Here is a 17,330-nt window from a genome sequence, read left to right as displayed (position 1 = left end):
TTGGCATGATAATATTAAACACCACTACGAGAACCAGACTCATCAAGAAAACAACAAGAAGTGATGTAATCCACCATTTTTGTTGAAACCAGTTGGAACGGTCTTTCATATGTTGGACATTTTGAAAATAAATGTTATTTAAACAGAATAACGAATAACTTCATTATAAAAAGCACGTTATTAAAAATTATTATCGACTTGATTGTAAAATGAGGATTCAGTCAATAAACAGTCCAGTTCTCTAACGATGTAAAAACGAATTTTTGTCAAGTTTTGGGAGTCCTGCATTAACTTGCACCTCGCTTATAGTGTGGTCTATGTTCGTGGACCACGTTGTACGCGAGTTATCGAGGGAGATGTGTATTTGTTACTTACAGTGGAAAGTGATTTTCATTTATTAGGGCTTGACTTTTTACTTGCATTTTGCATCTAGTCTTGTACACGTACTGACATTCTTGTATTTGATCTTTCAGTTTCTGTATAGGAGGCAGTATGGGTACCAGCATACATTATCAGGATCCCCATGGAGCTTGACACATGATGAGGTAGACAGAGTAACTTCCCTTTTTCCTCCATGTATGGCACATCTTCATCGGAAACTTAGAGAACAACACAGACTGAGGCATCATTCAAGGGTATGAATGGCATTACTTTAATACATGGTTTACATTTTTTATCTCTTGCTGGGCTTCTTGGCAACATGGATTTTGTAATTAAGGTTGTCTTTAACGGTCACAACTGAACCACAGAAAGAGAATTTTGCATGGGCTGAGTATTATTTTAACTGCCTTTGAGGAAGATTGATATTTATGTCCGAGTTTCCATGCACCTGAAGTGTTTAGATGTTATGATAAAAATCTTCAATCAGATGCTATATCAAGTTATATATGCAAGTGTCCAGTCAGTTAAAAAACAAGTGTTTGGGAAGCAGCACAAATGACTTAATAATTATTATTAAGCACTGAACAACCAGTAACAATACATGCAAATATAGCATCATGTCAAAATAATGTGTACTGCATAACAGAAATATTTTGATATAAACATAGGGGTTTCACAGAAAGACTGAATATGATATATATTCTGGTTCTAAATGAAAACGGTGCTGGTCTGACATCCAATGTGTCCACCATAGCAGCCATCTTAAAAATCAAAGTCCTGTCGAGCATGGAGTTTTCAGAAGAAGACTTTTATGATATCTAGTTGGTCATATATGAATGGCTGGCACAGCAACCATCTTGAAATGTTCATAGCTGCCAACCCTCATGATTTTGGAGTGAATTTCGTGACTTTCTACAGCGATTCATGGAAAAACACAATTTTCAGTTATTTTAAATTTTCCCGTTAAGTGCTAGTTGCTATATCGGTAGTTGCTGAAATGGTCTGGTACTGCTAGTCACAACATTAGTAGAACCATACCTGATTCGTACAGTTGGCCCGGTAGCACAGTTTTGCATATTTTAATCTATATATATGAGTAGTTTTACAAATGCTTGTGAAAGAAACAGGACCATACCGGAATTTTATTCTTTGTATGTGCCGTCATTGCCATTCAGCACCGCATCTCAAAAACGTCTTCACCACCAAGGAAAAAGAAACGTATTGCACAAAAAGTGAAGTTTAGTTTCGAATATGCCAAAAATTGCCCATGCATTCAGCCATAGAATACTGATATACATCATGCTTTTTGCACAGTGTGCCACAAATTTTAGCATTGGACATGGTGGCAGGGATGATGTGAGGAAGCACTTTGGTAGCAAAAAGTACATAGAAGTTGGGAAACTACATGAAGACAGTTTTTTTGAGTGTTGGAATTTTATACCTTGAAAGATTAGCATATATCTTAACTTGCTTGAGTTTCATCTTCTAGATTGATACCATTTCATAATTAAGCTACACTACAGTTAAATGTTTTCACCTCCAACATAGGCTATTGCAACAATTTTAGTCACCAAGATTAACCAACAGGCAAGAAGCCTGAACTGTTTTGAAAAGAAATTTATCATAGCCTGATTGAGGAAATTCAAGACTGCCACAGCATCATACTATGAAAAATAGCATGAAGCCTGTGTACGTTAGTTTGGCTACAAATAAAGTAGTACATGTAATCAGCATCAATAATGCAGTACTGACCATTGAAGTGAACAAAGTTAGTGTCATGATATAATTTTTCACTAATTGCATTAAAAATTCACTAATTTTTATCCCACTTTTCACTAATTGCGAGTCTGGAGGGTTGGCAGCTCTGAATGTTTTGTTGCTACTCCACGCCAAAACGCCAAAGGCCTTATCAAAATGGTGTTTTCACAGAAAGATTTTATATGAGGTCTGGTTGGTCCTAAATCAAATCCAATATGGCCACCATGGTGGCCAGTCTTGCAGATATTTTTATTTCTACTCCTCAAAGGAAAGTCATATAGATATGGGATATTTACTGGAAGACTTCTAATGAAGTCTAATTGGTCCTAAATGAAAAAGGTTCATCTTTTAGATCCAACATAGCCACCACAGTAGCGATCTTGAAATTCTTGTTATAGAATGGATGGCTACTTTGGCATGATTTTTCTTAAAGAATTCTAATGTAGTGAGATGGTTTCAATATGCAGCAGTTAAACAAAGGATTATCTTGAATTCGTCTGTATTCTTTTTGGTCAGTAGATGGCTTCAAAGCTACACTTATTATGTACAGGGGCCCCGAGTGGCTGAGTGATTTAAAGCGCTTTCCGTTATGGATCACTGCCATCTCACCTCTGTCTGCGTGGGTTCAAGTTCTTGGATTTTTCCAATGTGGGTAAGTGAGAAAGCTTGCCAGTAATTTATTGTTGGTCGGGGTTTTTCCCAGGTTCTTCCTCCACCATTAATACTGGCCGCCATGTAAAGCCTATTATGTGCTGAAAAATGGTGTTAAACCCAACAACAACAACAAATACACTTATGTACAATTTATACAAGTCCAACAACTAGTGTACTATTTGTTAAGTATACGTTATAAATAATGATTAAGTTATAGTAAGTATTTTTCATTGAGGCTTCAGGGGCCCTGGGTGGCCAAATGGTCTAAGCTGCTTGTTTCTACTGGTCACTGACAGCTCACCTTTGCCTGTGTGGGTTCCAGTCTCAGGCTTGGTCAGCATGGGTATGTGAGAGAACTTGCCATGGGCTTCCTATGGGTTGGTGGTTCTCTCCAGGGTTTTCCCAGGTTCTTCATCTGTCTTATATACTGGCTATCATGTTTAGCTTATCATGTGCTGAAAAACGGCATTTAGCTATAACAACAATTTTGAGGCATCAGGTAATAAAATGGGAGATTTACAAATAAAATCATGACCATTTGAATCGAAGAGAGAATTACACATTTCAGACTGCTGTGAAAAAATACCGATGAACTTTTTAAATGTGAAATGACCAATGTTTAATTTGCTAAATGTTTGCTTCATATATTTTCATGAAAAGCATGAATTGCATATAACTTTGAGGCAATAATGAGTGGCAAATTTGCACTCTCACAATTCTGGGTACTGATGAATTAAACCTTGATCACCACCTACAACACTTTTGGCATAATCATTGCACTTTTGTTCCGCTGAATTACGTCATACAGTTGCGTGTATATGCATTACATTTTTCAGGTACATTAAAAAATAAAATAAAAATAAAGGTGTAAAAAGTTGCATTTGTCATTTATATTATCATTTTAATTCAGTTTTAAAAAAATTGAGAGCATTATAAAAAAGGCAGCATACGAATAGCATATCATAGATCTACATGTACTTTCCTAATTTTCTATTTATGGCAACTCTATGTGACCCATTTCCAAGAAAACAGGTTTCTTTAATCATGAGCTTTTTCACTGATTCATTCTATTGATAATAAATTAGTTAGCTGACCAGTCTATATTTTTTTAAGGAAATGGGCCAGATATTAAGCAAAATGTTCTTTTACAGTTCGACTTGTGGATAAAAATTCTTAGAGCAGGTGGCTATTTTTAAACTTAAGTATGCATCCGATCAGAAAAAAGACAATTCAACCCCACATTTTGTAAAGAAGAATATGGGGGTGATGCAATACAGCTTTCAGATTGAGTACATCGTCATAGTCATGGCAGACTTCACAATGATTTGGCAAAGTTAGACATGTAGACTAGTTAAAGTGAGTGTTGAATATAAATAATTTTTCAGTATGTTTTCATCTAATCCTCTTGCCATGTATTTTGACCTGAAGATCCAGATTAGCAGTAAAAATAAATGTACATTTGTCATCGTACTGTAATTATACCAATGTAATATATTAGCTACAATGATGAAGCCTCAATGAAGTAGGGCTACTAATATTCGTACAAGTAACAGATTACACTTTACTGCTCAGATTATGCTGTTTGTCACTTATATTAGCAAACATTAAGCCAATATCTATATTGGGGTTAGCATGTTTGCTTCCAAACAGAATTCTTTAAATACAAAATGGCGATTAAATGTCATTGCTCAACATATTGCAATCCAAATGTTTGATGTGTGTTTAAAATAAATTCTCTGTTAAGGGTTTAAGAGATGAAAAAACTCGAACATTTAATATTTGGATCACACGTTTTTAGGCTTGTGGGTCGGTGCTTCTTTTGGGGTTTTTCCCAGGTTCTTCCTTCACCATTTATACTGGCCACCATGTATAGCCTATCTTGTGCTGAAAAATAGCATTAAACCCTATAACAACAACATGTTTTTAGAGGGATATTGGTATTGCTTATGATCGTGACAAGGAAAATGCATATCATCATTTTACAATTTATGTTCCATGTTTCTTGTACCATTAAGGCCTTCAGTATTCTAAGTATTTTGACTCGGTATGCAGTGCCAGGATTTCCAAAACTAACTGAACTGTCTGCTTATATTTCTGTGGTAAAACAATCACTGTAAATAATAAGCAGCTTACACCCCTCCCCCAAAACATAACAGAGCCATTTATTATATCAATGGAAACATTGATGATGTTTTTATTGGTGGTAATCTCATATGTAATGCTGTCAGATGTGTTTTAATTGTATTCCATATCTTTCTTGATTTACTATTTACTCAAGTTAATGTGATTTGCATTGTATGATGCTTTCAAGTTTAATATAGCAATGCCATTTTTTTTAGATCCAGTACACACTTTTCTTGAAAGAAATTGGCATGCCAGTCCATGAAGCTCTTATGTTTTGGAGGAAGGAATACTCTCATGAGACCTTTGAAAATGGCTGCTCCCATACATGGTCCAGCAATGAGAAAAGATACACCTACAATATTCGACATTTGTATGGACTAGAAGGTTCAAGGATAAACTATAGAGGACACTGTTGTTCTTCTCTGCAGGTAACAATGGTAACTTACCATTGCTATGAAATAAATATAGACCAATTAGGCAAGCATTGCTATGAAATAAATATATCACAATTAGGCAAGATATGCTATGCTATGAAATAAGTACAGACCAGTTAGGCAAGCATTGCTGTGAAATAAATATAGACCAATTAGGCAAGCATTGCTATGAAATAAATAAAGGCCAATTAGGCAAGCATTGCTTTGAAATATAGACCAATTAGGCAAGAATTGCTATGAAATAAATATAGACCAATTAGGCAAGCATTGCTATGAAATAAATATAGACCAATTAGGCAAACATTGCTATGAAATAAATATAGACCAATTAGGCAAGCATTGCTATGAAATAAGTACAAACCAATTAGGCAAGCATTGCTGTGAAATAACTCTAGACCAATTAAGCAAGCATGGCTATGAAATAAGTACAGACCAATTAGGCAAGCATTGCTACAAAATGAATATAGACCAATTAGGCAAGTATTGCTATGAAATAAATATAGACCAATTATGCAAGCATTGCTATGAAATGAATATAGACCAATTAGGCAAGCAATGCTATGAAATGAATATAGACCAATTAGGCAAGCATTGCTATGAAATGAATATAGACCAATTAGGCAAGCATTGCTATGAAATGAATATAGACCAATTAGGCAAGCATTGCTATGAAATGAATATAGACCAATTAGGCAAGCATTGCTGACTGACATCACACAACTTCATATGTATGCTGACCAATGTTGCTTAGGATATGTGTTGTGCACAAATATGCTGTTCTTAATGACTGCAAAGAAAGTGATCATGCATGGCAAGAAATGTTAATTCTTGTGATTCCATTTGTTTTCATGAGGGTTGAATTGTATGGCTTTTGTAGAAAATGACATTTTGTCCGTGCTTAAATTCATTCATTGTTGATACAATAAATCTCGTTTTCACAAAGAGATCAACATTTGTTTGTTTAAAAATTATTGTGGTTTGTAAGAACCACAAAATTCATGAAAGTTGGTACTCAGTACTGTATATATTCACAAGTCATGTTCAACTGCCACTGCATAATGTGCCAGCAAATCTGGGTCTTTGTAGTTTGTTAGGAGTAATCAGTAGAACAAGCAAAAAAAAATCTTGATATGACTGCACATTAGGTAACGGCAGATGTTTTTTTCTGTGGTCTGTGCAGGTGGACTTGACTTGTAAGATTTATATATATGATATTTCAAGTCTATTATATTTGTTTCACTGTTTGTTCTAAGCTGTTTGAGATATTGGTTTTAAACCATTTTATACTTTTGTGTTACTGAAAAAAGAGGTTAAAGTCAGTCCAAAGAAACTTTTTTATTCTTTTAATGGCTTTTTTTATTCAGTCATTTGCCTTTTTTCAAGGACTCAGCTTTGTTTGGATTTCACCATTCGTACAAAAACATTTTGTTGGTATCTGCATTAAGAGCTTGTGTTAACATTTTGTCGAGTCAATCATTAAGATTCTGTGTTAATATCCTCTTGGCATAAGCATTAAGATTCTTCATTTGTATTCAAGTTTTTGCAAACCAGGTACAGGTATTATAATCATAGTGTGGGACACTGATCTCATTTCATGTGTTAGGCAGGTGCTACAAATTTGCAAGCAGTTATCAAATAAAAATTCATTGTGTATCTGTCAAACCCCAACAAGTGCCAACATTTAGACTGCTGACTGTTACTATTGCTGGCAGAGCTAGCCAGGCATAGAAGCCCATTGCCTATCACCAACTATCACTGTATATGATGCACAAATTAAAATCATCATAGCTTCAAAAAATTTCAGTAATTTCTTATGACATTATAGTATAGCCATAAAGTTAACATTAGGTTACATGGGATAGATATTAATTAGTATAAAAAAATACTTTGATTTAATGAGCATGGTCATCGCTGCCTTGGCTGTTGGTCAGTTTTGTCTGGAAAGTATTGAATTTTCTGTTCCATATCAGGCATGTTTTTAACTTGAGAGCCATCCAATTTTTGACTAGTATTTTTGTCATTCTTACACATTTTATCTTGACGTTTTCTCTTCAGACTGATTCATATCAGTCAATTTATTGCTGCATATTCCCGAGAAGAAAATTCACTACATTAAAAAAAATATGTTTAAAATAGTGACTGATTTCAGGTTGGAAATATGTTGTTTTTATTTAAATGAACTACCATAAGATTGCCAATTGTGAGTGTGTTGACTTGAAGCTGTGTGGTAATAGACTGTGTGGTTTAGTCTGAACAAAAAGAAGGGCTAAGACATAGCATTAAGTTTGTTTCATAATCTTTATTTGACTGGTTTGCATGAAATAGGAACATGGAACCATTGAAAAGAAGACAGATGAAGCATTAAAGGAGACTAGAAATCAAAATTTTCCTTTTGCGTATGTAATTATCTACAGATTTTAATTCGACTGCAATGTTTGTAAATTAAATATCGTAAGCGGGTAGTGATTATATTGCGTGGAAGATAACACGAGTTTTGATGAGACGACAGATCACGTGGTACCGTGACGCTATACTAGCCAGTCCTCGAATACAAACATAAACATTGGCGAGCAAGGCAGAGCGGAGACCACATTTGGGTTGCACATTCAAAAGTTGAATCTGCAGTCTGATATAATAGTTTATGTACTGTACTGGTAAGTGCTAAAAGAAATTTGTTAGGCACAGGCCCCGGGCTGGTGACTTAAATAAACTAAAAGTCCTGAATGAAATCCCACAAGCCGGGACAGTTCATACCTGTCAACTCTCAAGTCGGGAGAAAAACCTCCCAATTTTGAGGGTATTTCCTCATCTACCTCCCGATCTCGTAATATCTCTCAATTTTGCGCAGCGAAGTCCCGATTATTACACTATGTCTGTCAATTTTCATTTGTCAGAAGAAAAAAAACCCAACCCCAAACCATTTTTAAATATGACGTATGCAACCCACAGTCTAAACTGCCAGACTGCAGACATCGTAGCGATATGACTGAAAAATTGTTAAAGCTACGTTAAAAATTCAAATCACACGCACACACGTCTAAATCCGGCACTGGACGAAATAATTAATATCATACAACAGTTTTTTTTCTTCTTTTTTTCTTCTTCAGATAATAGAACGTGAAGATTAAACATTATTCAAGTAAATTTCAGATATTTTTAAACAACTACAACAGTACTAACGTAAAAAAAAATATAAATGAATAAAATTGTCACCAATTAGCTTAAATGAATGATCACTTTGAAATTTTCTCTGCAAAGAAAATCGCATCTCGATTTCCGCCAAAGAAACTCGGCCAGTTAACACCTGACATTCCTCTACCGTATATGAAAAGTTTAATTACCATGATTAAATTACAAGGAATAAAACAAAATATACCATGCAGTATATGTGGCCCCAAAGAACTAATTCTGAATAAATATTTTATTCAGCAAACAGTGTTACATGCATTAAGACTTAAGCCTAAGGAAATAAGGTGGGGCATAAAACTTGAGAAAAACAGTTGCCACATGTACGGTAACTTGTGACTGCAGATTTGAACTGTTAAAATGAAGTCCATGGCATCGTAAGTAACAACAAAATAGGCATCGTTTATTTGGTAATCAATTGCTGGTTACACATACACACACTGTCGAACATGGTTTCTTGGAATTATGTCCGAAGGGCAGTCCTTTTCACAAGATCAATGCAAGGATAAGGATTATGTTCATTAGTCACACCGGCTTTATTGTTTGCGTCCTTAAATCAAAACTTTAGCTATTTTGCAATTTAGCCAGAACTGACCAGAATATGCAAAAGGGGCTTGTCGTGGGGGAATAATAAGGCGTATCACAGGGAGAAAAGGCACGTCAAATGGGCGGTCGCACATTGGGGCAAGGGGGGGGGGGGTCAATAGCCCCCCTCCCGTTCTATTGTCAGACAGTTAATGTGAAACTTTGACCTTTTTTTTTTAATCGCTGCTTTTTAAACTGCCCAAGGAATATCTTATATCAGTTCCAATTATTACAGATTACCGTTTATGCATACTACATGTATACAATGCATTTTTTAAATTAAATTTTTAATTTTTATAAGATTACTGAAAATTGTATTTTCTCGAAACACGACAGGTTTAGAATCTTATTTTTAGCAAAGCTTCCATTTGATTAAAATCAAATCTAAATTTCACCTAGGACAGTGGTGATTTGATTTAGATTGTGCCGTGTTAAGGCATGTATGTCAACATCTTGAAAATACATTTACTCATTTCACCAGCACGATCAAAGTTTCCTCAGGCAAACAATTTTTGTTTCGACAAACCTGACGGGCACCTCACTTTGAATACGGGATGGGCCGGAACTAAAACCAGAAGGGCCCAGGGTGTCAGGCTATCAGATTTGTTTTTAGCACTGCTGGTGTAGATAAAAGATATGTGGATTGATTGTTGCATTTTGTGGTCACTTACTCGTCCTTCTGCCTATTTTCGTAACTCACACGTTTAACACTTTTCCCAGGATTTAAAATGTCCAAAGGTATTTCTGGAACAGCGCCAACTTTTAGTCTAGGCCTAGCATTTGCGTATCTTTGAGCTGCCATTTTTTCATGATCCCTCTCGTAACATTCCTTTGAGAAATGTAACGAGCACATAGTGCTGTATGGTGTTGCTTTGAAATTAACTCGTTTGTAATAATGTACCCATTCTTTCATTATGCCTTTATCTTTCGGAAAAGAATTTTTTTTTATGTCCACAGACTTTTCTTAATGTTCTATTACACCCGTAAGCAACGCAAAACGGTATTGTCTTTTACTCTGGCAACTCCCACTTGGGCTGCTGGAGTCGCTACTATGACGTCACATCCCGAAAGTAACCGAATAGGCGCGGAAATTTTGCATACGAGGTCATGGAAATTCAGCTGCTAGAAGATAGGCCAATATTTAAATATTGGCATTACGGTCGCAGATGATACTTCAGAATAAGGTTTTCTGCTATAGTACTTTTATTATTATTCTATATTTCCATTGGTTTCTGGTCTCCTTTAAATCATTCTACAGGAAGATAGTATAAAGGACACATCCTGTTTTCTCAGCCTTGAATATTAAATCATTAGCTAAATTATTTAATCCAATAAATAATTTAACTTAACACTTGCAGATGAATTGGATCGATCAAAGATACAGGCCCAGATTCAAGACACAAGTGCTAAAAAGGGTCTTGTATCTGGAAAAGACTTTGATAAAGAATTAAGGAGTAATTTAACTATGCACAGTTAAGATTAAGTAGTACATGTGCTTGTTTTTTTATGCTCTAGGCAGCCGCGATGGGTCCAGGAGAAGATGGAGGCTGCCCTTTTCGAAACTTTGATGCTGACCATTTGACCACACTATTACAGACTGAGGGGATATCAGAGAGTATGGAGGAAATTCTGTCCTTAGCCAACCAGGAAGACTATACTGGGGCTTGTCATATGGTCTTGGTAGACAAAATAAAGGTATGCTATAACAGACCTGCCAACCCTAACTAGACCTTCTCGGTAAGGCAGTTAATTTTTTTCTCTAAGTTGGACCTGTTGTCACTAAGATGCAACAGAATATCATCTACTGCTATTGTTAAGCTGGAAAACATGTATTTATAAGTCCATAAGTGTGATTCTAAAGCATCCTGGGTACTACAGTAAAGTTAGACAGGTTCCCTGATAAATTCCACTGAATCTACTAATATGAAACTCAGATCCAAATCAAACACGGACAAGCCAGTATCTGGATTTTATTCCAAGCAACTGTATTTCTATAATTTATTCTGTAAGTCTGTAATTAAAGGGGCATTTTCATAAAACTTGCACAATCATAAGGGTTGTCAGGTCTGCCTTAGTAGAATCTTATCTTTGATCTTATAATTAGTGTCATGCCATATAAATCTTATGTCTCATAAGACAATGCATCATCACATAGGATATTGAATGTGTTGATGTGTCTTTAGTTTCAAAAGTGCTAATGTGCCAGTGACCTGGACTGTGGTGATGTGTTAATAGTCTTTTGATGTATTGCAGTAATATAATCCAATATGTCCTTGTCTTGATTTGCTTTAATTCCAAAATAATGTTTTAGTCCAAGAATATTATTGAGCACTTTGTCATTCCAGTGAATAATTTGAATAAATAAATAAATAAAAACATCCAACCAAATTAAAAACTGAACTCAGCAATAAAAATGATACTTCTTTGAATGTTAATGCAAGAATGAGTAAATTTTCAAGTAAACAACATTGTTATACTAGCTATTGACCATCCTAGGAAGGGAGTTGTTGGTTGGGTCTGCAGTTTCTTTGGAGTATTGTATTTATTAGCTGTATATCACAGTTTAGTTGACTTGAATATGTTAATTGCAGCCCTTTGAGGTAGACTATTATACCTATCTTGCAGCACACTATAGTTATTTGTATCTGAGACAGTTTATTAATCTTTATTAATATTAGTTGCAGCTGTTTGAAAATCATTTTTATTTCTGGGTATCAGTTTTTTAAATTTATTTTTCTGGGTATATATTTTGATGGTTTTGCCAAAATAAATGATTTTTGGTCTGAAAATTCTTGGAATGAAGAAGAGGGTCCTGGAGCATTCACAGATTAATCAATGTTTATTGGACTTTTCATTCTTGGCTTTTAGAACTCTCAAATTAAACTGCTCTGATGGCCTAGTGGTTAGGGCATCCACCTTGGATGCAGAAGGTTGCAGATTCAAACCCTGGCTGAGTCATACCAAAGACGTACAAAAATGGTACTCACAGCTGCCTTGCTAGGTACTCAGCATTAAGAGGTTAGTGTTAGGACTGGTTGTGTTAGGATAATGTGAATTGGTGGAACATGAAGCTACATGTCTGCGACTTGATGCCCCAGTGCTAGATATAACTATATATTGACACAGTGAAGACATCATAGTGACATGACTGAAAAATTAGTAAAGCTACATGAAAAATCCAAGTCACACACACACACACAATCCCAAAATGTAGGAAACTTTATCATACATAAATAAACGCGGAACTACAGTATTTCAGAAATTTCCCAAAATTGCAGTCTGCTTCCATGATTGTTGCTTATCTTATTAACATGAAAACGTATTGTATCTTAATGCTGCATATTTAACATTTTGTCATTGCAGAAGGACCTGCGAAGCAAACAGGTATGGATAAAATGCAAAGGAAGGGCAAAGGTTCAGCAGATTGATAAAGAAGAATCAAAATCTTCATCCAAACAGAAAGAAGTCTCCACCAACCACCTCCAAACCAGTGATATACCTCGATGTCCTCAGAATCTCATAGATGCCGTTTTAAAGGGAGACAACTCAGATATTGGTTGTAAGTGTGTATTTTGTGGACAGGGTACAGGTGGTAACTCTCATCAAGACAGAGAGGACAAAAGCAATAGCTGTGGCAAAGCAAGCATTATTAACAATGAGGAAACTTTTCAAGTAAAAAGGGCAAAAGGAAATGGTGAAGTACTTGAAGCATGTGACAAACAAAATCATGATTGTTTGAAAAATGTGAATCATTTACATAGTTGTGATGAACCATTCTTTACTTCCAAAAGGATAATTCACGACTTTATGGATAAAGCTACAAGAGAAAATTCTGCCAAGAAAGAGATGGATCAGGATGACAATGACATTGTTGACACTTCCTCATGCTCAAAGAGGCAAAAACTTGATGATAATGCACTTCCTTGGAAAGGAGGAGAAAACAAGATTTGCTCCACTGTTGAACAAAGAAATTCACAAAGTATAAGAACAAGAGGAGATAACTCAAGTCGGAATAAATCAGCATCCTTCCCAGGTGTGGGGAAGATTCAGAAACCGGTTGATTTTTATCTTGATTACAGAAAGTTTGTAGATTCCTTGAGGGATGCAGTTACATGAATACAAATCCTTTAACTTTTAGTAACTTTTTTCTTAATAAATTTTGTTTTAATTTCAAACATTTGATGTGTTTATGTATATTACAGTTTACTTTCTGTTTTAATGGCAGCAATCTGCTGTTAGTAACAGAGATGCTGCCAGGGATTGCAGGTTTCTTGCAACAAAAATTGCTAGTCATGCATTTTTTAAAAATCATTGGGGGAAATTCATGCAAATTATTTGCATTTCCTGCAATTTGTTGTACCCAGTCCATGCTGTTTTTTCTTTCTTTCTTTAAAAACACAACAACTAAAAATAAAGATTTTGACAAACATGGCCATCCATTTTGCTGGTGATCTAAATCAAGCTATACTAAGGTTGTTGTTGTTGTGGTGTTTAACGCCATGTTTCAGCACAAGATGGGCTATACATGGCGGCCACTATTAATGGTGATGGAAGAACCGGGGAAAACCCCGGAAAGAACTGTGGACCCACAAGAAGCTACTGGCAAGCTTTCTCACATACCCACATATGCCGAAACCGATGACTTGATCCCACGCAGACAGAGGTGAGATGGCAGTGATTTGTAATGGTGAGTGACTTAGACCACTCGGCCACAAGGGGCCCCCTATACTGAGGTAGATTTAGTGTTGAATATAAGCATCTATATGATTGATATCTGCTGCGGTTTTTGCAGAAACTAACCAGGGGTTCTTATTTGTCTTCTAGAGGGCTATAACAAATTGATCAGCCATAACAGAACTTACAGAGTGTAACAAGCAGCAAGTTTCATGAATGTGGAGACGGAAGATACAGGATTTCTTTACAGTAAGATTGTCTGCTACAGTCAATACTTATAGGGCAAGAGGAAAGCTCTCATGTTCCAATGCAAACTGAAGATGTCACAGAAAGAGTTGACACCTCATCCACTGCACATGGAAGGGAATGGGAGGCTGAGAAAAAAAAGAATAAAAGGAACTGAAATTCCAAGACAAGTGGTTAAGTGCCTACAACTGGTTAAGAAAAGAACCAAAAAGGAGGGATGTCCTGTGTTTCTTAGTCAAAAACATAAGAAAGATAATCCATTTACCAATGAAAATGGTTGCATAGGGTAACCCATGTTCTTCAGAGGTTGCATCCTTGGCTGAATACACTCTTGCAAAAAATGTGACCATACAACAGAAATATCCCAGGGAAACTTCTGTTCAGACATGAAGACCATTTCCCTAATTTGTTTAAATTGGCCAACATTGCAGTGGTTTTACAAACAGCAGACTGTTACAGAGCATTTAGTTCACAAAGAATTTACACTGCTCTTAACATCAGAAACAGTGAGTAAACTGATATCTATTCAGATACAATGGGGTCATATAGACCATTTCCCATTTTGAGAGGCTTTGATGAAGTTAGTAATAGGAAGCAGAGAAGTACATTTACCATCTCAGCAATCTAAATTGGATATACAGATACTTTATATATTTGTTTTCAAAGAAGTGATATAAAGTCATTAAATGTTTGTCTTAAACTAGGAAACTAGGCATGTATGTACCTGGTAATAATGTTACCTACTGGCTACCATTCGGCATTGTTCCTCCCGCCCTCCATCTGGAGGTAGGTGTGGAGGATTTACCCCTCTTAAGAAAATTCCTGGCAGCATCTATGCTTATGCAGACTCTAGGTTTACATAAAAGAAATAATTTCTTACAATATTTTCAACCCAGCTACCTAAAATTGGGTCTTTTCAACATGTAATCGTCAATGACTATTTAAACGATGCCATTTTTGAACCTTCGAAAATAGTTCATCACAGTTTTGTAGTTTGATAACTGGTGGAGGGATATTATTTATAAAAGGTGTGCTGAAGCTTATTTCTGAACCAGCTTAATGGAATAGGTACATTTTTGAGAAGAAAGATATGAAAAGTCTCTGGATATGTTCATTTGTCATGTAAATTAAAAATGAAATGTTTCTAATACAATCAAAATCAATCAGAATAGCCAGATTTTGAAAGCTACAGATTCGGCAGATGAGATTATGCACTAAACTTCAAGTTGTTGTTGTTGTATGGTTTAACGCCATTTTGCAGCACAAGATAGGCTATACATGGCGGCCAGTATAATTGGTGGAGGAAGAACCATGGAAAACCCCGGGAAGAACCACTGACTCGGGAGAAGCTACTGGCAGGCTTTCTCACGTACCCACATTAGCTGAGCCTGAGACTCGAACTCACGCAAGACAGAGGTGAGATGGCAGTGATCCGTAATGGTGAGCGCTTTAAACCACTCAGCCATAAACTTCAAGTAAAGTTTCAAGCAAGAAATTGTATATTCAGAGCATGTTTTAAGTCCTCGGCGAACTGAAATTTTATTTCCACACATTTTACATAATCCACTAACGTCTTTAGTCGTTTCCAAATTACTGCTGATCACACAAGTATAATCCAGTGATCCTTGTTGTCTATCCTCACTGAACCTAATATGTTTCATGCTGAGCAATCACACGAACATGGGGCTCTTGGCCCCTTTAAGTTGATCATGAGTGAAGGATTTGCCAAGGTTAAACTATTAATTATGATTATATTGCATCTCAAACATTACAACAGCACAGAATAGGATATTTATCATAACACTATTGTATCCCATCAGAATAGTATATATAACCTATTGTATCCCACCAGAATAGGATATCTATCATAACACTATTGTATCCCATCAGAATAGTATATATAACCTATTGTATCCCACCAGAATAGGATATCTATCATAACACTGTTGTATCTTACATGTTTTCTGCAACAGTAGATAAAATTCAGGTCTATTTTTAAAAAAAGGAGAAACTGCTTACAGTTTTGTATTTTATTTTGTTCTCTACGAGAACCTACCTACAAAAGCAATAATTTTTTTTACAACTGGCATTTTTCTCCATGAAAAAAAAACATCATAAGATTTGTATTGGTCAGACACTTGTGCCTCCAATGCAGACAAAATGTCCAAGTCCAAAAAGATGCACAACTTAAAAAATTGCCATGACTGCATTCAAATCTAGTTACACAGGCATACCAACATGCATTTCAGATTTTAATTTTTGGCCTGCCATAATGTGGACCCGATTATGTTCTAACATCTGTGGTCTGTCTGTTAAAAATTTATTTGCTGAAAAATAACTTTTAACTCTCCATGATCCACAGCTACCACACTTTGTGGATGGCTTACACTTGGGGTTTGGTTAACAGATGACCAGTGGAGCTAAAAACTTAAAAAAAAGATGCTGCAATAACCTGAAAATGTAATGTCCTTAAAATCTAATTAGGTCAGTTACACATCAATAAAGTATGCTAATAAAATTTCATTTGTCCACCATAAGTGGCTTTTGCTTAATTTTGTCAAGTTTTTGTAAGAAAGTTTTATGTCCAAACAAATTTAAAAATAGGAGTCTCTCAAAGGGACTGACACTGTTGTTGTAAGGATTTCCAGCAATTCAAGTGTTAATGGAGTGTTGTGAATATCTCCATTTTTTGTAACTCCTGGTACATGATTTTATCCAATTGTTGTAATTTTTATTCATGGCTGTAATTTGTTCAGGTTTTCTTTACTTAGATTTTGCCTTCATGACTAGGGACTGTTTTTAGGAATATTAAGTGTGAAAAATTAGATGGGATCTATAAATAGATGCTTAAGTATGTGTTGATATTTTCTTGCTAATAATCTTAATAAGACTTAATGATGAATTTGGTTTAATTTCTTATTGGCTAACGGGGTTTGGATGGTTCTAGAATTCAGTAAGTTACCATTGGTTGAGCTAGATCACATGAATAGGCAGTTTTGAGATAAATAGAGATGTAAGATCTGTCACTAGGGGTATGTTGTGATGCATAGTCATAATAGAAGTTGTAAATAAGGAGAACTGAGCAATCAGATTAATTCCTATTTTTTCATGTTCCTATTGTAAGTCTGCAGATGTGTTTTATGTTGTACTTAGATATTATTCAAGCGGAAAAACTTCTAGTTTCTCTTGTCTTCATAATTTAGCCTTGTGGGATCATGTGCTACAGAACCATATAGCCCTGGCATTAAGGTTACAATAAATCTAATAAATAAGAATCTAAAACTGAAA

The 17,330-nt window shown here is 35.6% G+C and overlaps 1 protein-coding gene across 8 annotated transcripts in view; it reads left to right on the top strand.

Annotated features, from left to right (window-relative positions):
• LOC149790260 (uncharacterized) overlaps positions 1-13,557 on the top strand; it is a 39,895-nt gene extending 26,338 nt beyond the window's left edge. For all 8 annotated transcript variants that reach the window (XM_089972292.1, XM_089972294.1, XM_089972291.1 and 5 more), the window contains 4 exons: positions 474-635; positions 5,133-5,345; positions 10,638-10,817; positions 12,486-13,557. In XM_089972292.1, coding sequence (XP_089828418.1) covers positions 474-635; positions 5,133-5,345; positions 10,638-10,817; positions 12,486-13,238 — 1,308 coding nt within the window. In that variant the 3' untranslated portion in view covers positions 13,239-13,557. The remainder of the gene's footprint in view (positions 1-473; positions 636-5,132; positions 5,346-10,637; positions 10,818-12,485) is intronic.
• Positions 13,558-17,330: the final 3,773 nt, after the last annotated feature.

Source organism: Sinohyriopsis cumingii, chromosome 10 (assembly GCF_028554795.1).
Source record: "Sinohyriopsis cumingii isolate HCF-2022 chromosome 10, ASM2855479v2, whole genome shotgun sequence".
NCBI lineage: Eukaryota > Metazoa > Mollusca > Bivalvia > Unionida > Unionidae > Sinohyriopsis > Sinohyriopsis cumingii.
The sequence above is the reverse complement of the archived record's forward strand: the minus strand, read 5'-3'. Positions and strand labels throughout refer to the sequence as shown.